The 25,214-nt window shown below is 39.7% G+C and overlaps 1 protein-coding gene across 3 annotated transcripts in view; it reads left to right on the top strand.

Moving 5' to 3' along the window:
- Positions 1 to 25,214, top strand: part of cadm2 (cell adhesion molecule 2) — a 644,325-nt gene that overhangs the window by 504,611 nt on the left and 114,500 nt on the right. For all 3 annotated transcript variants that reach the window (XM_008107677.3, XM_008107676.3, XM_016992521.2), the window contains one exon: positions 24,050 to 24,228. In XM_008107677.3, the coding sequence (XP_008105884.1) occupies positions 24,050 to 24,228 (179 nt within the window). The remainder of the gene's footprint in view (positions 1 to 24,049; positions 24,229 to 25,214) is intronic.

Below are 25,214 nucleotides of genomic sequence, written 5' to 3'. Positions count from 1 at the left end.
CGAGAAGCGAAACCCACTCTGTCCAGATGCATTACTCCTTAGAATTTCCCAAGGGAAGCAGACCTAATCAGCCAGTTGTTTGGCAGCGATTCTCAGGCTTCTCCGATTAGCTTCTCTAACTCCCCTATCTCTAGAATAAGATTCCTTCCTGGGAAACGAAGGGGAGTACTGCCCAAGGCCTGGTTTACTGAATTCTTGAGGGCAAACGTCAACATCCGGCAGGTGAAGAGACTCCGGCTCTTGTTGCACCGGCGAAAACCCCATGTTTTCATCTTCATGTGCCACAATAGTACTAGGAACAGGACTACAGGGCCCATGAGGCATCACACTAGGGGCGATCTCGTCGAGTGCATTGGATAGCCTGATGTTCCATGTGTCCACCTGCACATCGATCGAGTCGCTGACAGGCTCCAGATCCTTCAGAGCATTCTGGAACCTACTAGGTTCCATAAGTCTTCTTGGGCGAGCCCAAATTGGCTTGGTGCCCTTGTCAGGTGGGTAGGCATGCTCCAGCCTGACCCTCAGGGCACAGTGATCCGACCATGGAACCTCTATAATAGAGGCTTGGGTCACTTGAATTCCTGCGCTGAAGATCAAATCTAACGTGTGTCCTGCCTGATGCGTGGGCCCAGTACTACAGAGCGAGAGTCCTAGTGTCTCCATGGTGGACACTAGGTCCATAGCTGCTGCTGAGCAAGAGTCTGTATCAGCGTGGACATTGAAATCCCCAAGGACGATAAGTCTGGGGAACCTCAAGGACCACTCCGACACAGTCTCGAGCAGCTGGGATAGGCTGTCTGCTGGTGCACTAGGCGCACGGTACACCAGTAGGAAGGCTAAGCTCTCAGGGGAATCCCACACCAGACCAACACTTTCAATGCCAAAGATGTCCAAAACAGGAACTGCCCTAAGTGAAAAGCCTTCACGGGAGAGCATAGCCACCCCACCCCCCGCCTCCCGCTCCGCATCTGGTGGGTGATTACATAACCTGGAGATGTTATTTCCTGGAGTAGGATCTCATCCCCCTCTTGGATCCAAGTTTCTGTGATACACACTAGGTCAGCTCCCTGGTCAGTAAGAAAATCTCTGATAGTAGCAGTTTTATTCCTTATGGACCTAGCATTCACTAACACCAGGGTAGGAGGGGAGGAAACTGGTAGCCTGTCATAAGTGCACTTGGGGATAGGCCACAGGTCAGAGGGGGGCCGGGTCTTCCGTCGACTCAGCCTCCCTCTAGTATTCAGCCTGCGCCTACCGTCATACCTCCTCCTCCCAGAGATCGTAGGAATTCCCATACACAGACCTACTTCTCTTGGGGGCTCTAGGGTAGAAACTAGGTGCCCAATGTTCGACTGGCCCCCTGAAAAGGAGATGGGGCATGTCCAATTAACATGTGGTCATGGATGGGGACCTCAGAGTAATGAGGGGCAGGCGTAAAGGCTAGATCACCCGGCCAGCATTGTGGGTGGGGGGGGGAGTGGTCTAGGGGACGTCAAGTCTAGGTTCCCTCGAGAGTGTTGGGATAAGTTCTTAACTCCAGCACACTGGGAGGTCACTCTCTCTTTTATGCCCACAGTTCTGATATTCAAATTCCAGGTTCTAGTGTTTTGGGGGAGTGCTCCCTCCTCCATATTTACAGATCTAGAACCACCTGGGGGAACATTGGCCAATTTGTGGGAGAAGGTGGTAGTTGCAGGTCTTGTCCAGCTACTGAATCCTGCTCCCCAGAAGATTCTAGTCTTAAATTTCTTTTGATGACAGCCCCGTCTCTGAGACCTGCGATTTGGAGGTTTACTGGTTCCTATCGTTGTATATTTATCCATGTCTGGAGCTTCAGGTTCTCCAGAGTCTGTTGTCAGTCCATCTTGGCCTGCTGCCAGTCCAGCACTCCGCAAAGTGCCAGAAACTCCCTCTGCTAACAAAATAATTTGTTCTGGCTTCTCACCAGAAGTCCGGCGCATATCATGGCAGTGTTTCCGTCTCTGGTCGAGGTGACCCGCACGCCTGGGCCGAAGCTTTTTGGGGTTTGGAGAAGAAGGCAGAAGCTCACCGACGGCGTCCCCAAGGTCAGCTGCCATCTTTGGTGCTTGCCTCTTTGACAGGGAGAGGCAGCGACGTCGCTGGGGGCTTCCACAAAAGGGGGGCACTGAAGGAGAGACAGGCACCCATCCAAGGATCTCTGTCACATCCAGTGCCTCCATTTCAGGCAGAGAGGGCCAATCCTTTTCCTGTCTGGTGGTCCCAGGGGGTCCCTGCCCAGACCAGGGACATGGGCAGGTCGGCCCAAGGTCGAGAGGGCATAGACCACCAAACAAGCAGCCATGGGAAGCTGACTCTAAAGTCTCCCCCTTCGGCATTGAGAGCGCATCCTGGCTCATCACGGGACTCTCAAATGGCTCTCCAATTTCCAGGGAAGCTCTTCGCAAAATTGAAGAAGGCTCCTTGGGGTAGTCCCGGTTTTGAGCCCAAGCTAGGTCTCTGGCATTCAGAAGGTCAGGATCCAACGAATTCCATATGGTCCTCCCTTGTGTGTAATCTAGGGATTGAGCTGATGGGTGGTTCAGTCGGCGAAGCAGTCTCCCAAACCGATTGAGCCGATCGGCCAACTGGTTGAATTCTGCGAACAGCAGACTCACCAATCTTGGAATTGATCTTGCACCATCTTGACCGGGTCTCTTATCATCCAAACAGTTTGAGTGGTCTGGCCCCTTCAGATTTTCTTCCAAGGGTTTTGGTAGATCCAAGATCGCATTCAGATCCAGGAATCCCACAGGGTCGTTTATGGTCCCCTCATGGAGATCCACTGAGGCCCGAGAAACCTGGAAAACTTGAGGAAACTGGGAAACCTGAGGAATCTGAAGATCTTCCATCACAGGACTCAGGTATATATCATGAGCATTGTGGAATTGATCAGGGAGTGGTGTCAGCTCCCCAACCCTCAAGGGCTCAATTCTGTTGGTTAAAGTGATAGCTGTCTTTTCAGGCGTCCTTGAGGCTTGAGCTTGGCGTGCTGCTGCAGAGTCCTCTAAGTAACTTTGTTTTAGTAAGATAGAATCACCCACTGGCTTTGGAGATGTTTTCTTTCTTTTACAATCCTTCCTATCGTCTTGAGAGCCCTGAACAGTTGGTAAGGCAAATATTTTCTTCCTTTTAGGCATTATAGCTGTGCCTCGCGTCTCTCCTTGTTTTGTCTGAGGGATTATCAGCAGCCTAATTAGTTTCTCTTTCTCCCTGGTTTCATGGATGTAGTTTGTAAAATATAGTTTAAAAATAGCTGATAAAATGATAAAATAGCTGATAAAATGTTAAAATGTTAATAAACAATAGTACAGATGTTTAAAACATTAAGTAAAACTTAAAAACAAGCCGGGGAGTTTCACTACACAGCCGTCCTCAGCGCCATCTTAATCACCTTTTTGATTGAGCTGAAGGGACCTCATTTGGTATCAGGACCCACCATTTAAGAAGCAGTGCTTTAAGATTTATACATCCTAAGATGAAACCAATTTTAATATCTAACACTTTTGTTTAATGTATGTTCATATGTCTGTGCATGTATGAGAGGAATTGAAATATAACAGGTCACATTTTATAGTTTGGCCATTTTTGTGTGTGATGCAATGAGAATTTATCAGACAGTACTTTTGTAGTGATCCTTTTTATTCACTGTATTACATATGGATTATTTATAAACTATCAGCAAAATTTAAATTATGAAGCTACACATACTACAGCAGCACAGATATGCATAGTTCAGTTTTTAAAATATTATTTGGTGTCATGGTCTCTCGAGCCTTAGCATATTAATTCATAAAATAAGGTGTTTTAAAAGTAGTGGAATAAAAATGGTGTTTCACACAGTAACTATTATCAGTTTCGGAAGAATAGATGAATTAGTCTATTGTGGTAACAGCAACAATAGCAAAGGCAGGCACAAGAGTTTTTTGATTGATCAAGATAAAGTGTTATATTCATATCAACCACAGGCTATAATTAATGAATGATTCAGTATAGGCTGGAACATAGAGAATGAAGTGAATTCAGTTTCTGCTAAAGTGGGAGCTCTGATTAATCTTAACCATAATTAAAGACAGGCAGCAGAAATTTGTGGTCCAGAAAAAAAGGCTGCGAGTAGAAACCTATAAAACTGTAGTGTTATAATATGTGATCAAGAGTCTTACATTTAGCCTAGAGTGAAAAAATCCTGCAACAGTTTAATGATTGATGCAGACATAATGCTACTTACTACATACAAGGGAAATGACCACATGAGATGAGTCTTTGATAGCTAGCCTGTCCATGAGGTTCCAAAGCACTATTGGAGCTATGAGAGTTGAAGTCACTGAGACCCGGGATTTACTTACTGCTTCTAGTTTGATGAACAGGGCCTAGTGCTGAGCAGATATATGAAGGTAATGAAAAATAATTTTGAGAATGCATGGGGATATTGTGAAAACTGTCTGAATGGCATTCTATATGACTCATTCTTTAGAATTAGCATCACTTTGGTAAAAATTCTTCTAGCTTAGGTAATAATTATTCTCTCCTGAAGATAGTATAGAGCAGGGGTTCCCAAACTACGGCCTGGGACCACATGCAGCCCATCGAAGCCATTTATCCGGCCCGTGGCAGCAGCTCCCTCCTCCTTTGCCAAGGAAGTGCGTGCCTTCCAAAGCTCTGCTTGTTTATAATGGTATTTTAATCATTATTTAATTAATTATTAATTATTGGGGGTGCTTTGCTAGTGCTTTTGGTGCACAAAGGCAGAAGAAGGGGGTTGGACTAAATAGCACAATGGTCTCTTCCAACCCTCTTTGTTATTATTATTATTATAATTATTATTATTGACACAAAGACACAGTATAACACAGCAAATGAGATCTGTATGCTGGATTTCGAATCACAAAATCACAAGTCGAATTCTTCCCAAGTGCCTAGGACTGTGTGATGTATTACTGTTGTTGTTGTTGTTTTTGTTATTTGGAGCCCTTGGTGGTGCAGTGGGTTAAAGCCTTGTGATTTGAAGGTTGGATTGCTGACCTGAAGGCTGCCAGATTTGAATCCAATCCGGGGAGACTGCGGATGAGCTCCCTCTAACAGCCCCAGCTCCATACAGGGACATGAGAGAAGCCTCCCTCAAGGATGGTAAAAACATCAAAACATCCATGAAATGTCCCCTGGGCAACGTCCTTGTAGACAGCCAATTCACACCAGAAGCAGCTTGCAGTTTCTCAAGTCGCTCCTGACACAAACACAAAAATTATTATTATTATTATTTTATTATGACGCAGCAAACAAGGTAGATATGCTGGATTTCATATCACAAAATCACAAGTCGAACACTTCCCAAGTGTCTAGGACTGTGTGATGTATTTTCGGATGATGCGCGCAGATCCCAGCAGGGTGGCCTTTTGCAGTTGGCAGATCGTAATTTTGTCAATGTCTATTGTTTCCAAATGCCGGCTGAGATCTTTTGGCACGGCACCCAATGTGCCCATCACCACCGGGACCACCTGTACTGGTTTCTGCCAGAGTCTTTGAAGTTCAATCTTGAGGTCCTGATAGCGGCTGAGTTTTTCCTGTTGTTTTTCATCTATGCGACTGTCACCTGGGATGGCAACATCAATGATCCAAACCTTTTTCTTTTCCACAACTGTGATGTCTGGTGTGTTGTGTTCCAGAACTTTGTCAGTCTGGATTTGGAAGTCCCATAGTATCTTTGCATGCTCATTTTCCAATACTTTTGCAGGTTTGTGATCCCACCAGTTCTTTGTTGCTGGGAGGTGGTACTTGAGGCATAAGTTCCAATTAATCATTTGGGCCACAGAGTTGTGCCTCTGTTTGTAGTCTGTCTGTGCAATTTTCTTACAGCAGCTGAGGATATGATCAATGGTTTCGTCGGTTTCCTTGCACAGTCTGCATTTTGGGTCAACAGCTGATTTTTCGATCTTGGCCTTAATTGCCTTTGTTCTGATGGCTTGCTCCTGGGCTGCAAGGATCAGGCCTTCTGTCTCCTTCTTCAGGGTCCCATTCGTGAGCCAGAGCCAGGTCTTCTCCTTATCAGCTTTTCCTTCAATTTTGTCAAGGAACTTCCCATGCAATGTTTTGTTGTGCCAGCTGTCCGCTCTAGTTTGTAGTGTGGCTTTCTTGTACTGGTTTTTTGTCTGCTGTGCTTTGAGGAGTTTCTGATTTTTGACTTCAATCAAAGCAGGTTCTTCACTTTGCTTTACATATTCTGCCAGGGCATGTTCTTCTTCTTCTTAATAATAATAATAATAATAATAATAATAATAATAATAATAATAATAATAAATTATTATTATCATTATCATTATCATTATCATTATCGTCATCATCAACATCAACATTGAGGCTGGGTGGCCATCTGTCAGGGTGTTTTGTTTGTGCTTTTGGTGCACAAAGGCAGAAGGGGGTTGAACTAAATGGCCCATGGGGTCTCTTCCAACCCTCTTTATTATTTTTTTATGATGATGATATAGATGATGATGATGATGATGATGATGATGATTAACACTTATGCTGTATTTGTTCCTGTTTTGTTTTGTTTTTTTTTATTTCAAAATAAGATATGTGCAGTGTGCATAGGAATTTGTTCATAGTTTTTTAAAAAAAACTATAGTCCAGCCCTCCAAGAGTCTGAGGAACCGTGAACTGGCCCCCTGTTTGAAAAGTTTGGGGACCCCTGGTATAGAGAATGTTATTAAAAATAGGAGATTTAAAAATGAATTGCATCATACAGAAATGATGCACACCTTTAGACACATTTCAAAAATAGGTTTAGATTAGCTGTGTTTGTTTATAAATTGAAGCACAAAAATGGTGGGATCAAAGTCAAGATAACAGTGAAAAGGCATTATTGTCTTTTCCTTACTTGTGTATTTCACCGTATCAATTAACGTAGTGGGAACAGGGAGGCAATTCCTAGCAAAAATAAAAATAGGAGAGTACATAGTTACTATCCCTACTATTGTTGTGTAGTCATTGATAGTTTGTGAACAAAGAGATGTGGTTTGGATATCTGGTATGGAGTGTCTCAAGCTCTCAGGAGCTGAAGCAGGCATCACTACATCATCAACTCCCAACCTTTCCTCCTTTTGCCTGTGCTGAATATCCCTATCTCATCCCCTTTATCTCTTCTTGTCCTCGTCTCCCTCCTTCCTCACCTTCCTTACAGAAGAGGACTGTTCCAATAGAAGAGGGCAGCACAATTTGATACTCTAGGAATTTCAGAGTCTGAAACAATCACTATAGTTTCCCATATAAATAAGACAGAATAGTTCTAGCCAGTAGTTTCTGGTGATCTTTGGCATCTCCTAAGAACAGAGACACCTGCCTAAAAACCAACCTGACTCATTTAGTATGAAATGCAGCTGAAGCCTTGAAGTCTCGGATGCTTTACTCTTACCTTAAAATGTGAATTCATAGGGAGTTCTTTTATTGATACCTCTAGGATACAGATGTTCACATCATGAACTGAACTTCAATATTTTTCCCTTTGCTGATACAGAATGGGCTTTGAAACTGGTCAAATGTTGTTTGCTGACTAAAGATGATGTTTACTAATACTAATGCCCATGACTCTACTCCATCCTAGAGTTAGTGGAATGAATCCTACCTTGCTCCATTCTACACTACTATGTATATTTGAGAAATTAGTCCATTATTTGTGCTTTTGTATGTTCTAGATTGCCTATAGATTCTGCTATAGATTTTTAATGTCAGTGGAAAGTCAAGGGTGGCTAGGATGGTGATAGAATAGCTGTTTTCTATCCTGTGAAAACTATCTCTACAGATGTTTTGTCCATTCCAACCTGATGTTTTGTCCATTCCAACCTGAGAGCAATTAATACCAGAGCTAAGTGGGAATGTTTGATAAGCATGATAAATATAAATAGGCACAAGGAAGGTGAAAGGAGCAAGAAGCACACTAGGTTTAGCCGAGTATTGAGTTGCGCAGTCTCCTAGGACCTCTTCCCAAGGGGACATTGTTCCAGCTAAAGACATTTTGTAGCATGCTGTGTCCAGTCTTTCTCAGCTCTGATTCAGCAGACTTACTGTACTCTCTGAGCTACCTGGTGCAATATAAGCCTGAACTATAATTACAGCTACACCAACTCAGCGCAATAGGATAAGGAAAACAGTTTTCTCCTTCTCTGCTCTAGCTTAGGTTTTTATAATACACATGTGCTTATATTTAAAAAGGTTGCAGAGTAATGGGAGTGAGGGGATAAGTATTTTGCCATTATTTGTGGCACACAAAATAGCCCCCATTGTTATATTTTGTCATATGTTCACCAAAAAGAGAATATAACAAATAGAACATAATACACTTTAGTGTATTAGTTTGTCTTTCCTTGACCAGAGAATACTTCAATTCTAAGGTGACTTTGAGCCATTTGTCAGTAATGCTCTATCAAAAGCCTCCTTGCTCAGACTAGATTAAAAGATGTGGTGAGCGATCTCTTACTAAAACATATGACTTTGTCACTCACCCAAATGCAGAACAAAAGTGATCACTAAAAATCGCATAGTGCAAATTTAAATTTGTTTTGCATAGTTCTCATTTTTTAATACAGGGGGTGTGTTTGGCAATACCTTATGTAGTATCTTTAACTACGCTAATTCTGTGATCTCAGCACAAAAACACATTTCCCACTCCTCTGAAGATAGTGAGAAGAGATTGGAGAGGAAGGTAAGAAAATTGTTTCTCTTTTTCCTCTGTTCTCCCACAGGCAGATGATACAATTTTTAGCAGGTTTTATAATGATAGAGAGCATTATTCTATATTGCTTTTGTTTTCAAAATACAAAAGTGAAATACAGCCATAGAATTATTAATCTTTGATTCTTTCTTCTAAGAACCCTGCAGGCATACTTGCAGTTCACTTAAACACCTATTAAATTAATGTATTGAATTTTATACTGTCTCATTATAAAAGATAACTGCTACTACTCTTTTCTTGCTGGTGAGTTGAATTCCAAGTTTCTAACCAATAATAATGAAACTACAACATACATGGGAATTGATGCTAGTTTAAAAAATTATTTGTTCGGCATCTGTGACAAAGGAGTGCATCTGTTGAGGGAATATACAAAACTAGTTGTACCATTCTTAGATTCTTACCATCTTAACTAATTAAAATATCTGCCGACAGACCAGAGAGGGGCTTATCTGTTCCTCAACAAACCATTGAAATTCCATGGATGAAGAGTAATGGCCATATTTATCTTTGATTTGGCTCCGTTTTGCTCTATTCTTTACCTCAGATTCCACCCCAACCAAGGACCATGGTGAACACTGTCTTGAGCTTTCTGTTCTGGCTTCTTCCTTATAATCATTCTTCCTTCAAACACTTGCTGACTCTAATTTTAAAAGTAGGGTTGCATTACTTTATTTGCAATATCTACCACATATGTGTAGAAATACAATAGTACACTTGAAATATGCTGTAATTTGCCACTTCAAACAGGTCTCACATTGAAAGATGTGTAAAATATTTGAAGAAGTGATATGCACTCTATTCGAATATTGTATGATAGCAATATCTAATACACGATTTAATAATCCATTGTTATGACTAAGTTGTTTAGATATTATAAGCTTTTAAAAAAAATACTTGATAAAGTAACTGTTCTAATTCTTCCGAGGGAAGACAAAATACTATACATCTTCTAAAAATGTGCTTGCTTTTCAATAATAACAATTCTTTTTCTGCAAGCAACAATATTCCCCTTTCAATTTTTAAAGAGAAATTAGTTCAGTCAGCATTTTAGCCAAAAACACAGAGTGTTTGAACACAAATGTTTTCAGCTAGATTACATGTGCAAAACTAACATCAAAGCTCATCTGTATGCTGCATAAGAAATTCCCCTGAGCTCCTTCTAGCTGTGATATCGGAGGTTAGCTAGAGGACTGAATAGTCAGACTCAGCACTTAGTTGATAAGGTAAAATAATAAATGAAGCATGGAAGCACTTATTTTGCCAAGAAAATGCTGTTTTGCAACTTGAAATGCTATGTAGTATTTGGAATGCTTTTAATAGTATAGTAAATCTATTTTTTTTTCATTATTAGACAAGAATTCCTCTCTATTTTTTCAAGGGACTGCAACTGTAAAATGATTTTGAAAAAAATACTATTTGCACACAGGTTCTCTCAGTCCCATAATATTACACATATCTTACTCATGTTGCCCTTATTCAAAGGTAGTTGTTACAGCAACATCCCTCAATTTAGAATCATCCAAATATGTTGGTAATTCCTATCATTCCCATCAGCTTTGGGGGATCTTTAGGCCATTTTCTAACTCCACAATTATTATGAAGGGTCTTCAAAATGACAAGCAGATTACTTTCTGTTTGGAAAAAACACTTATGGGCATTTTTAATGGAAGGTCTGTTTGGTTGCAGTTGTTTTTGTTTAAACATGAGGTGGTATTGTACCTCCAGGGTATAAAAAATTATATATGTTTATTTATTTGTGTGTGTGTGTGTGTGTGTGTGTATATATATATATATATATATATATATATATGGCTTGAGCGATCCATGAAAAAATTGATTCTAAACTCGTTTCAAAAGTAGGGGGCGCCAGCGTTTCGTTTCTGATGTCATTTCCGAATTTTGCCCCCCAAAAAATTCGAAATTAATGAAAATTCGTTATTTTCTAAATTAATTCGTTAATGGCGGACGCGCATGCGCAGTGGCCAAAAAAAACAGCACGAGGGGAGATTTTACAGGACTCTCCCGCCCTCATTTTTTTGAGTGATCTTCTTCAAACTTGGTACAGTGGTAGAACACATTTAACACTGATAGCCCACGAAAATTCAGAACGTTTCCCTTATCCTCTGATTTTTGGCGAATTTTCATAGCTTTTATAATAAACCATTTTTTAATAATTGCAGAAATCTGTTCCTGGTTTGAAAGTCTTATTTCCTGTTTCATTGGGTTGTCTTTACTGTGAAAGTCATTGTTCTACTTCAGAAACTTTGTTTTTGTGGCTGAAACTTTGTTAAATTGGTGGACCAAACCATAATATGTTCCATCCATGTCGCTTGCACAAAGTTCAGGCAGTGTCATAGATTTTGCCATGTTTCTATGACAGAACCAATTAGGAAATGACATTTATCACCCAGGAACAGAAATCATAGTACACCATCAAATCCTTCCTGACAGATGGCCATCAGCCTCTGAATAAGGAAATTAGTTCCTGGTTTGAAAGTGCTATTTCCTGTTTCATTGGCTTTTCTGGGCTGAGAGTGTGTGACTTGCCCAAGTGGGTGGCAGAGTGGGGAATCAAGCCACAATTGGAGTCCAAAATTCAAACCTCATCCTCCCTCCTTCTCTCTAAACTTCTCATACCTTCCAAGAATTCACATACTGTATGAAAGTTTGGTCAAGATGGTCAGAGGAGGGCAACTAAAATGATCTAGGGTCTGGAGAACAAGCCCTATGAGGAGTGGCTTGAAGAACTGGGCATGTTTAGCCTGCAGAAAAGAAGGCTGAGAGGAGACATGATGTATAATATGTGAGGGGAAGTCATAGAGAGGAGGGAGCAAGCTTGTTTTCTGCTGCCCTGCAGACTAGGACACTGAACAATGGCTTTAAACTACAGGAAAGGAGATTTCACCTGAACATTAGGAAGAACTTCCTCACTGTGAGCTGTTCAGCTGTGGAACTCTCTCCCCGGGCTGTGGTGGAGGTTTCTTCTTTGGAGGCTTTTAAGCAGAGGCTGGATGGCCATCTGTTGGGAGGGATTGGATGGTGTCTTCCTGCCTGGCAGAAGGGGTTGGGCTGGATGGCCCACAAGGTCTCTTCCAACTCTACTGTTCAATGACGCTATGATTCTAAGTGAGGACAAAAGGGGGTGGAGAATGTTAAGAGGAGAGAGGGCCTGGAACACCTGGGAATTGTAGTTTGCAAGTGGGCATAGTACTATTGGAGAAACGTTTGCTTCAGCCCAATGCTTTTATAAATGGTCAAAATTCAGAGGCTTCCTTCTTCTGCATTTTGAAAGCTATTATGATGAAATTTGCCAGAATGGAAGCAAAAATTAAGTACTCTTAGCCTATCAAGTTTCATAATGTTTGACCCATCCACTGATTTTTGGGGATTTCTGAAGCAACATTTTTTTAAAATGTTAGCAGATCGATGGCCACGCCTCCCTGTCATTCTTCCTTCCACTTTGATTGGCTTGCTAAGGCTTCTGGGAAATGGAGTTTTTTCTCTCGTTATGGCGAATTGCTTCTTTTCCACTTAAAAGAATGGTCAATATTCAGAGGCTTCGTTCTCCTGCATTTTGAAAGCTATTATGATGAAATTTGCCAGAATGGAAGCAAAAATTAAGTACTCTTAGCCTATCAAGTTTCATAATGTTTGACCCATCCACTGATTTTTGGAGATTTCTGAAGCAACATTTTTTTAAAATGTTAGCAGATCGATAGCCACGCCTCCCTGTCCTTCTTCCTTCCACTTTGATTGGCTTGCTAAGGCTTCTGGGAAATGGAGTTTTTTCTCTCGTTATGGCGAATTGCTTCATTTCCACTTAAAAGAATGGTCAATATTCAGAGGCTTCGTTCTCCTGCATTATGAAAGCTATTATGATGAAATTTGCCAGAATGGAAGCAAAAATTAAGTACTCTTAGCCTATCAAGTTTCATAATGTTTGACCCATCCACTGATTTTTGGGGATTTCTGAAGCAACATTTTTTTAAAATGTTAGCAGATCGATAGCCACGCCTCTCCCTCCCTCCCTCTTCCGCTCTGATTGGCTGAGAGGCATGCCAACATGGCTTCTCCTCTCAGAGGGGCTACAGCTTCATCCGAAGACATCAGAAACAAACGAAAAAAGGTACTTTTATTATTCAAATTCGTAATATTTGTAAGGGCAGTGAGCAGATGGTTCAATATTAATTCAAAAGTGCTTACGAAACGAATTTTTAACGAATTTAACGAAATAACGAAAAATTTGCTCTAGCCTAATATATATATATATATATATTTTCTAAATGGTTCCCAAGGCTACAGAAAAGACCTTGGGGAACTTCATGCATTTAACAGGCTATATGATTAACACTGCTGATGCAAATGTTCCTCCCTCTGGGTTCTATGGAACCAACTGTAATTGAATCTTGTGAACACAACCAAAGTTTAAGCATGTGTGTAATATGAGTTCTACATTAGAATAGACACATACGTTCTCTTCACCAAGTTCCAAGCATCCAATGAGTTGCCAGTGCAGAACTTTCATTGCAAGATTCTTCTGCCTTTGTGGCTTAATTGTGCTTCTACATTTGTATGAAAATATTGAAAGCCCTAAATAACATAAAAACAATCATACTACAAAGCATTTACCCTTTTGTTTCTCTCCTAAATACACAACTGAAAATGTGTACTCCTTCACCATGGCGTTCTTCCTAACTTTTGGTCACATATAATTATTGTGTAATGCATGATACAGTACAGCACTTTTTATTACTGGAGATTTGCTTTTTTTGTTAATTCAACACAAAACAGCCCTCTAAGGATACAATATGTAATTTTTAAAAGTAAACATACACTTTTGTAAAACAGTCTGACACTGTGATGACTCATGGGCCTTGTAGTCCTGTTCCTAGTACTATTGTGGCAGACGAAGAGGAAAACATGGGGTTTTTGCCGGTTCAGCAAGAGCCGGAGTCTCTTCACCTGCAGGATGTTGATGTTTGTCCTCAAGAATTCAGCCAAACAGGCCTTGGGCAGAACTCCCCCCCGTTTCCCAGAAAAGAATCTTATTCCAGAGAAAGGGGAATCAGAGAAGCTCAACGGAGGAGTTTACGCATTGCTGCCAGAAATCAAGCTGATTAGGCTTGCTTCCCTTGGGAAATTCTAAGGAGTCACACATCTGGACAGAGTTGGGTTTCGCTTCTCGTTCTCTAGGGAAAGAGTTCTGTTGGCGGGAAAACGAGACCCAATATAGGTGGTTGGCGCGAGGAATTCTTTGCGGAGTCAATTGATCAGCTTCAGGAGAGAGATCGTGTGTGGACTCCGTACCCCAGTTCCTTGCTTCTCGGATCAGGTTTTCAAGCCTTGCCTAGCCTTGCAGTTTTACCACGGACCCTGCTCCACGCTCATGTTTTGCCTTTGTTTCCAGTTATGAATCTAGCCAAGAATCAAGTTTAATTCCAGCCTTGTTGTCAAGCTTCATTGAACTGTAGGACTCTGCTAATTCCCCACAAAGTGTGTGTTTCGGTCAAGTGGATTAAAACTTTGAACTCTAATATCTTATATTGGACAATACATTTTTGGACTATATTTGACCTATTTTGAAAGGTCTGCTTCTGAACTATATTCTTCACTTGTTTTTATTGCTTTTATATTTTTCTTTAATAAAGATATTAGATAGAGATTGGCCTCTGCGTATGGTTATTGGTGCTCTGCTGCCAGGGTTCTGACAGACACCTCTTTAGCTGCCACAGCTTAATACTATATAGATGTGCCCCATGTGAACCTACAGTAACACCAGATTATATTAGTCTGCCTCTGACCCAACCTGGCCCTTCTTATGTTCTTTAAAATATGAAAATGACCCCTATCTCAAAGTCTACTTTTAATTGCCATGGTCCCAACCTATGGAGTCCTGGTATTTTCAGTTTAGTAATAACTGTTTAGAATTCTCAACCAGGAGGTCATGCCAAATTACAAATCCCAAATTTCTACAGCTGCAGCAGTGAAAGGAACCAGAGTGCTATAACTGTGTAGCATGAAAGGATCCTAAGTTCAAAACAAGAGATGGAAATTGTGTGTATGCAATGGATGGAATGTTTTAAACTGCTGGAAGGGCTTGGAGTAGATTGATTAGCTGCTGTGTTGCCTTTGGGTCCATATTTCTATTTCTGTCCATGCTATCTGTTTTTATATTTGCACAAGTCAATTGTAAAAGACTTTTTATGTAGCTAAATTTAGTCCTGCTTATTGCCATGTAAGTAAAACTTGCTAATAAATTAGGTCCAGGGGGCAGAGATGAAGAGGGCAAAACTAACACAGAATATGCAGTGTAGGGGTGATCACTTTTTCTCTTTGCATTGTGTTTCTAGACACAAGATTAATAGCAAGGTTCAAAGCTTGCTCTTGCATTTGTATTCAAAATGTGCAGTAGGGCAGTGATTTATCAATTTATCCTTAAACCCCATTATGGCCAATGGATTTCCTTTGGTAATTAGATTTCCAGTATAAATTACTAAAACTCAGAGATATTTCTGGTAGTCACTGAAGAATAATAACTGACCAGAAACACAGAGCAAAGCAAAACCTGACTGCCATTGTTTCTTCCACAGCATCCTTGAATCTTCCTAATGAAGTATAGTTTTCCTATTAGTGTTATTCCAGTAACAGTTATGCAAGCATAAGAAGAAGGACGTATGTTCTGATGTTTTGCTTCATGCCTGGGATGTGTCTAGTTTTCCAATGCAAAACAAAACAGAATGAGGAATTTGATGCCTGGCAACCAAGAGACAGAAATGCAAATGATTCCTATTTCTGCAGCTGCCACTGCCATCTTGTCTGTTAGGGCAAGGAACAGAGATATAGCAATTCTGGGTGGGAGTGTTAATGAATAATCTTATGCAACTCACTATATTCTAGAGCAGGGGTTCTTAAACTGTTCTCCGTGGAACCCCTGGGGCTCCATTAGGATTAGTGATGGACTCCACAGCACCATACTGCTTCCCACCCCCTCCTCTTTCCTCCTCCTCCTCTTCCTCCTCCTCCCCCCCCCCCCCCGAGAAATGCAGGAAAAATTAAGTTTGGAGCTGCCAAAACAGCAGCAGCAGTAGTGTCCTCTTGGGGCACAGACCCTTTCTTCCCCACCTCCCTCACCACCCAGACTCTTTTCCTTGCCACCAAGACCCTCCCCCCTCCTTCTTTGCTTCCAAAGCCCTATGTCCCTCCGACTGCTCAGGGAGTGCTTTGATTGTGCTTTTCCTGCATGGCAGAAGGGAGTTGAACTGGATGGCTCCTGGGATTGCCCCTGATATTATTCTTATTCTTATTCTTATTACAAAGGCTGGATTGCCATCTATTGGGAGTACTTTGGGTTTTTCCTGCATGGCAGAAGGGGATTGGATTGGATGGCCCCTGGGGGTTTCCACAATGAAATGCTGTGAAGTTTATGTTGGTTAAAATTTTTCTTCATTTTAAATAATGTATTCATCTTCTTTTTTGCACTACAAACGAGATATGTGCAGTATGCATAGTAATTGGTTCAAGTTTTTTTTTCCAGTTAGTTCACACAAACACTCTCCATCCTTCTGCCACTTCCCAGTCCATCTGTCAAATTTTAAAATGCAATGTGGCCCCTGTGTCCAAATGTTTACCCATTTACCCATGCAATATATACACACACACTATATAATATGTATTATATAAATGTATATAATATAAACATTTTGGGGGCTCCATGAGAAATCTTTGCTTCAAAAAGGGGACAGTGGCTGAAAAAGTTTGATAACCCATTTTCTAGGAAGTGTCAGTTAATATGTCTATCACCTCTATCATAAAAATCCATATGCTTCATCACAGTCACCAAATTATTTGAATTGGGCCAGTTCAACAACAGTGACCAAGTTATGAATTACTCTCAAATATCTGAAGATTTTGTGTCTATAATTCACCATTTAATAATAAGAAAAACTAGATTCTGGCAAAAATTTATATTTATACAAAATTTGTACTTAAATTGGCATGCTAAACACCATGGAAATTTGGGAGAAATACAGAGTCCCCAAGTTACAAACAAGATAGGTTCAGTAGGCTTGTTCTAAAGTTGAATTTGTTTGTAAGTTGAAACAGGTACATTTTTAACTGTAACAATAGCCATGTATGTATGTGTGTGTGTGTGTGTGTGTGTGTGTGTGTGTATATATATATATATATATATATATATATATATAGATAGAGAGAGAGAGAGAGAGAGAGAGAGAGAGAGAGAGATTGAGAGAGAGAGAGAGAGCTTTGGATAGAAAAGGAAAAGAATAACACCCCTGTGGTGTTTGATTTCACTTCACTATCTGTCCCTATGATGATTGGATTTAGAAAAATTTGGCTTGTTGTGAAAACAAGGATTGGTGATAAAGCTTCCATTCAGACACCTTTTCCCCATGATAACTCTTTCAGGAGTGAATCACCCTTCTGAGGGGTAGATTTCTCTCACTTCTTGTTGTCTCACCCCCTTTTGTAACTATGAGTCATTTGGAAGTCGGATGTTTGTAACTCGGGAACTTCCTGTACTTCAGTTTTAAAAAACCAAATAGAGCTTTAAGGTAAAGATAAGGGTTTTCCCCTGACATTAAGTCTAGTTGTACCTGACTCCATTTCTAAGCCGAAGAGCCTGCGTTGTCCGTGGACACCTCCAAGGTCATGTGGCCGGCATGACTGCATGGAGCTTTATGTGAAACAAATTTTAAGAATTATAGAGACAGCTTTTGTTTCATTCGAAGTATTTCAACCCAAGAAAAATCAGGCAGATTTCCTAGTGATTTTGATGTCTCAGCCAACACTGGGTTGCTTCATGTATCATTAGAGACACATACCAGCATGGAAATCCAACAAAATTTTATTTACTGTGGAGCAAAAGGTGCAGAAAGGATTATTCCTCAAGAACAAGAAGACAAAACACTAGAGAGGCCTTCGAATTACAATCAAAGTAGATGGGCATATTGCAAAGGTTAGGCATTACTTCTTAGTATAACTTCCACATGCTATAACTGTTATTTACATTCCATAATAAGCTTGGGGGGTCTACTTTCATCAGTTTACTCCCACTTCTGGGGATAATTTTTTGGTATGCTAATAAGATTTAGATTACTGTAGTTCAAATTACAGACCTTGGTACGTGAATCACTGCATCCTTGGAACTAGTTTTAACTTTACTTCCTTAGAATAAACCGGCTCTTCTTATCAGTTTCATTAGCATTGGAATAAATTTAAGATCATGCCATTGTTTTCAATCATCTTTTGTCTTTCCCTTCAGTCTGTGGAAAAGGCTTTGCTCTCATGGAAGGACATTTTGGATCAAGCTTATACATTTGCACTTCAATTTATCACAGATTTCTCCCAAATATGTGCATGTTCATTGTAAGCTGTACAAATATCTTCTCGTTATGGCTAGCAGTTTAAACTTTTGTTTGTGTACATGCCTCATGTTTTCTCTGTTTACTGTTAATTATAACACCCATAACATCTTTGAATCCCCCTGGGAAGATAAGGTGGAATACAAATAAAGTCTTACTATTATCTTATTGCTCTCAATGTTTATGCTACCATTCAGTATAGCTAACAGAAAGGCCTTGTGTTATATGAACATTTTGAGTTGATTTTTTTTAAAATAATAAGAAATATCTTAATATGTCTGGGCATCAGAAAATAAATTTGCTGTTTTTTACTAGCAGGAACACATAAGTCATCTGTCCTCAGGTTGTTGCATATTCTGCATTAAAAAGGCTAGTTCTCCATTAAGAGTTTTTTTTCTATTGATAGTATTCTCTGTTTGAAAGCCTGTCTATAGGACAGTTTCAGGGAACAAATGAAAAACCAGTTCTGTTTTCTCATTCTTTGTAAACTTTCAAAAGGACTTTTAAAAATGATTTTTACTATGCTTTTTAATTGGTTTTTATCTTAGTCCATTATTCCATCTTATTTGAAGGTTTCCATCATTGTTCTCTTACCAAAGAAGTTCTGTTTTGATAATTTTCAGGACTACAGACCAGTGGCACTCAACTTGTATCATCATGAAGTGCCTTGAAAAAGTGGTCTGTAGGCATATCATTTCTTGCCTTGCATATATATTTTATAAACAGCAGTTTGCATATAGAACTAACAGATATACGGAGGATGCTATAGCCATCACTTGCTACACTGCTCTGACTCATCTGGAACCCCAGGGAAACTATGTTAAGTCGCTTTTTTCAGGCTTTAATTCCACGTTTAACACAACCTTTCCATATAGACTGATTTTTTAACTTACAGATCTTGTACTTTAATATACTGTTTTTGGATTATGGACATCTTGTATGGACGTTCCCACAGGGTTAGACTAGGTCATCATATTTCTTCAGCTTTTATTCTTAACACTGGTACACCATAGGGCTGTATGTTGACTCAATTTGAGTGGGTGGCCAGTTTTAAGTTCCTGGATGTTACTGTTAAGAAAGACCTGACCTGTGGCATTCATACTGCAGCATTGGTTAAGAGGGCCCGACAGAGATTGTATTATCTGAGAATTTTAGAGAACCAACAGTTGAATGAAAAACTGCAGGTGACTTTCTACTGCTGTGTTATAGAGAGTGTTCTAACCTATTGCACATACGTATGGTTTGCTAATTGCACAGTGGTAGATTAGAAGGTGCTCCACAGGGTTACCACTACTGCCCAAAGAATTATTGGTTGCCCTCTCCCCTTTTTGGAAGAACTGTATAATTCCCATTGCCTTAAGAAAGCTCAACATATTCTTGAGGAGCCATCTCACCCTGGATATTCTTTTTTTTTTTAATTGTTTTGTTATCACCTGGCAGACAATATAGAATGATAAATACAAGGACAAATAGGCTAAGAGATAGCTTTCATCCTAGAGCTGTGACTATATTGAACTCTGTGGTTTCACTTTGATGTGGCATTAGAGGTTGTGCAATAGTGATTAGAATGTGGAAGGATCGGTGCTTTGTTTTGCAATTTATACACATATAATGTGATTAGGGATGGCATTTAATTTTGTTGCACGATGTACAATGGTAATAAAGTTATTTTTTATTTTTAAATGTACAAAGTTATTGAGTGTTGGAAGTTATTACCTATTTCCCCCAAAATAAGACAGTGTCTTATATTATTTTTTGCTCCAAATATTTTCAGAGGATGACTTATTTTTGGAGAAACATTTGATATAGTTTGATATATATATCTAGATATCTATATAGAGGATACACACAGATGCAATACAGTAGAGTTCCGGTTATCTGACTTCCGGTTATCCAACATTCCGTATTATCCAACGTGCCAGGCCAGGCCACGTGGTCCACAGTGCTTGCTGGAGGGACGAGATGCGGCTGGTGCAGACTTTCCCTTCCGGCAAGCATCCAGCACCCGACACTAAGCAGCAAGCACACACCAGGGTTTCTTTAAACAGGGTGCTTGGCGGGGGGAAGAGCCTCTTCCCATCGCCAGGTGCCTGGCACTTTAGAGAAGCCCTGGTACATGTTGCTAAGCAGCAGGCATGCACCGGGGCTTCTCAAAACGGGGCGCTTGGCGAGGGGAAGAGCCTCTTCTCTTCGCCAAGCCCCCGGCACTTTTGAGAAACCCCGATGCATGTTGCTAAGGGCTTCTCTAAACCAGACCTCCCTATTATCCGACAGTTCCAGTTATCCGACATTCGTCCCGCCTGTTTAAGTTGGATAACCGGAACCCTACTCTGTGTGTGTGTGTGTGTGTGTGTATGTGTATATATATATATATATATATATATATATATATATATATATATATATATATTCAACTACAGTAGAGTCTCACTTATCCAACATAAACTGGCTGGCCAAACATTGGATAATAAGGAGAGATTAAGAAGAAGCCTATTAAACATCAAATTAGGTTATGATTTTACAAAATAAGCACCAAAACATCATAATTACTGTATTTACGAATTTAGCCCCAAAATATCATGATATATTAAAAACATTGACTACAAAAATGTGTTGGATAATCCAGAACGTTGGATAAGCAAATGTTGGATAAGTGAGATTCTACTGTATATCAAAAGCAGTCTCCATATATGTATGTATGTATGTATGTATATATATATATATATATACACACACACACACACACACACACACACACAGTATATTTTATATAGATATATCTTGATATCTATATACAATAGATAGATTTATATCAAAAGCACTCTCCAAAACACAGCAGCAAGTTTTGGGGAAATCAAAATCGAACATCCTGCATATGCTAGCCGCAAAACATCCCACTTGAGCTCCTCCACAGAGGCGGAGAGGGGCAAGGTCTTGTAGGCCTGGCATCACTTAGCAATGTGGGCAAAAGAGGAAGAGGGGAGAAGAAGAGGAGGAGGTGGTTTTAAAACCCAACGTGTGGTGTATGGCTTGGCTCCTGCCAGCTTCCGCCGGGTCTTGATAGTGGCTGCGTCAGCTGCTGTGCTGTCGACGCTCTTGCACTGGCTTTGAATGGAAACCTGTCAGGGTACGGAGAAGGCAGGAAGACATACTGGTGTTACTACTGCTACTGGCTACTCGACGCTTTCTATGGTAAAAAAAAAAAAAACTTTGCTAGGTCTTACTATCAGGGAAGGCCTTATATTTAGCAATTCAGCAAAACCTCTACTAGGTCTTATTTTCAGAGAATGTCTTATTTTGGGGAAAACATGGTATGCAAATCCAAGATAAAATCATAGTGATCAGAAGAATGTAGGATGACATAATATAATAATGACTGGTGGTAAGAACAGCCTTTCGCTTTTGATAACTGGTTATGATGGTGGGTGAAGACTATGCTTCTTAAATGGATATTGGCCATATTGTATATCATTTTGTAATGCATATATGCCAATTTCTTTATGGAGTACCTCATTTTACCTTTTCTCCCATTAGTTTACCAGTCAGTGGTTGTCAACCTGTGGGTCCCCAGATGTTTTGGTTTTCAACTCCAATAAATCCTAACAGCTGCTAAACTGGCTGGGATTTCTTGGGAGTTGTAGGCCAAAACACCTGGGGACCCACAGGTTGAAAACTACTGAATGTGTAGTTGGTTGGTTGAAATTTAGAATTGAACTTTATTTCTCACATTGTCTTCTGGAAGTCTTATATTTAATATATTATGGGACAAAATATTATATGACCTTGTTATACTTGTTCTTAGGTTATTTATTAGAAATAATTTATTGCCGTCCACCTTGAAGCTTCAGAACAGAGTAACATAAAAATACGATAATACTGTCTCCTATATATGTCAGTGATGAAAGTATTTTAAAATCTCTTATCCTAGCTATCTTCAACCTGTCTCTTTATAGTTTTTTCAGCTTTCCGTAGTTCCCATTAAAAGACTTATATTGCCACCAACCTTTATATATTCATTTTCCCCCTGATTCTACCAAAGTCTGTCCCAGTTCACCTAATTTATTGCAGTTATACTGTTGTCCTGGTATATTTTTATTTCCCTTACTGACTTACAAAGACCCGGTACTCACCTTTTCTGTAACTTTTAACTCTGCACTTTTCAGCAGACTCCGGTGATCTGCCTGCACACTCCATTAATAAATTATAGTCTTGATTCATTGCCTTTGAAAGCATTATTATTTCTATAGAAATCTGAAGAACTTGAACTGTCTTATGCACCTCTCTAACTATATGCCTATCTTTCTAGTGTGTCATAGTGGTTTGTGGTATCATAGTGGTAAATATCCAAATGCAGGCACCTAATTAGATATGTCTGTTTTATATGAAGCCAAGATTTCAAAAGTATTTCAAAATAACCCAAATCTAGAACCTTTTTTGAAAGTATAAAGTTTAATTCTATGGTAGGTAATTAACATAATAAGGACAAATCTTAATCCTCACAATGCTCACAACATGATGCACAATATTGTAGCCGTGTAAAGTTTTGCCTTGTGGGTATGTCTGAATGCACTTTTTTCCATCTATCATTTGGTAAATATGGAGTGATATCTTCTAAAGAACTAATCATTTGGAGGAAATATAGACAGAATTCCTCTACAAATATATTTTTGTATTCATCACAAACTTTTGAGTATTTGCAAACTCAGTTTGAAATAATTGGCATTATTACCAATTATTTGGATGATCCTGTTCAATTCAAGTGACTTTTGTGAACAACTTACAGAAGCTTCCAGAGTAGAGAAGAAAATATGCTGCATAGCTATAAAGAAATTTAGACCATGGTCCTGAGGCTAGAAGCGATGGAAGAGGGGTCTGCTGATTTTTCCCCTACTACTTTTTATTTTTTTTAAAATGATTCAGTGATGCCAACATAATCAAAGGATTTATTCCTCAGAAATCATGTCAACATGAAAGGAATTTTATCTAGCATAGTGGTGTCAAACCTGTGGCAGTTGGTGTTTTGGACTTCAGCTACCAGAATTCCTGGTGATTGGACAAGCTATCTAGGACTTCTGGGAGTTGGAGTCTGAAACATCTAAACCTTAATATCAATATAATATTTATTTTGTTACTTGCCCATGGTAGTAGACATATGTATGGAAGTTTTTTTACATATCATTTATGTGATATACCATATTTACTCAAGTCTAACACTCAAAATTTCTGACTTAGGGCTTTCTACACAGCCATATAACCCTGAATACCAAGGCAGAAAATCACACAATATCTGCTTTGAACTGGGTTATCTGAGTCCACATTGCCATAAATTCCAGTTCAAAGCAGAAAATGTGGGATTTTATTCAGCTGTGAGGAAGGAGTTTAAATTACATTGCTAAAATGGAAGTGCACATTGATGGCATGTTAGAGTCATCTATCTAAACCCATCTGTGCTGTTGGGCAAGAGATCCCAGCTGGCGACAGTGGTGGAAATGATAGCAGCGGCCATCAAAAGCCCGGTAGGAAGCAGATGGTGGCTGGCAAAAGGCCAGACAAAGGGGTACAGCTTCCCACCAGCCTTTTCATAGCCACCACCATTACATTTGACAGCAATTTTTTAAATGCACACCTTCAAAATTGAGGTGTGTTACATTCAATGGCACACTATACTTGAGTAAATTTATATGTTTTGCATTGCAAATGGGCATCCTTTTGTTATAAGCATCATACTTTTGTTCTATCATAATTGTTTTTACCTGATTGTCCTAGAGGGTTATGATTGTCCTTTCTTTTTAACTACCCACCCATATCTATCTATACCTATCTTTTCATCTGTTTAAAAGTATGGCATTTAAGGAACACATGTTACACCGCTATGATATAAAAACAAAGTTAATGCTTTTTTATTTATCAATTTGTTTAACAGACCAGATCCAGTATTATGGACCAAGGATGGTGGAGAATTACCAGACCCAGAAAGAATGATTGTCAACGGTAGGGAGCTAAACATTCATATGCTAAATAAAACGGACAATGGTACATATCGATGTGAAGCAGAAAATTCTATTGGCCTAAACAGCGCAGAGTATGTTCTGATAATACGTGGTGAGTAACATCTTCTCTCATTTAAATTATGGTGTGCAATGACATGTGCTTTGATGAACTTGTTTGGCTTTATTTAGCATTATTTTTATCCTACCCTTCTACAGTTGGCTGTGTTGTATTTTTAGTGTATCATTCAGTTTAAGGCTTCTGTATCAGATCATAATTTCCCAAGTGTGCTTGATGGAAGTTACTTTCATAATTGAATAAGTAACAAAGAAATGATCTAATTGTAAGTTCTGAATAAAATATATTAATCGTTTTCTAACAATAATATATTTCTCATAATATCAGATTACTGCTTCAAAATGTGTTCCGTACTGAAGCACAAATATAAAAAGAGAAGAAAAAGATAGAGTGGATTTATTAAGTACTGCTATAATTGCCACCAAAAAAAACCAGTGTTCAAGTTCTACAAATTTCATAATTGTGGTGGTGAAGAGGGAAATGCAGAGAGCTCCAACAATTTGACCATATGCTTTAGCTTTGATGTTTGCAACTAATATCAGTTAAAGCTATCAATAGGAAACTGAATGAGTTACTGACACATGTGCAGTTATCAGATTACACTATGTTCCTGGAGCAACCCAGAATAAGAACTTGTGTGTTTTGGCCAAAGTAAGAGACTGGCTTCTCAGTTGCAGCCAACCATATAATTTCACAAACTGAAATACCCTATTGCAGGCTTGCACAGCCTGCGATCCTCCAGGTCTTTAGCCTCCAACTTCCAGAAGTTCTAGCCAACTTGTCAAATGGTCAGGAATTCTGGGACCTGAAATCCAACACACCTGGAAGACTGCAGGTTGTGCAGGTCTGCCCTATGGCCTCTCCATTGCAGTCTGCATTGTTAAGTGGAATTGCTAATAACATGTGTCCTAATCCTTACTTTCCTGCTCTATCTCTCTTTTTTTGCAACCTAATCTGATAATCACAGTTTGTGACTTATCAGTTTGCCCCAATCAAAAATATTGCTTACTTCTGGATTGTTC

The sequence above is a fragment of the Anolis carolinensis genome, chromosome 3 (assembly GCF_035594765.1).
Source record: "Anolis carolinensis isolate JA03-04 chromosome 3, rAnoCar3.1.pri, whole genome shotgun sequence".
NCBI classification, from domain to species: Eukaryota; Metazoa; Chordata; class Lepidosauria; order Squamata; family Dactyloidae; genus Anolis; species Anolis carolinensis.
Note: the sequence above shows the minus strand (reverse complement) of the source record. Positions and strands in the feature narration are given on the sequence as shown.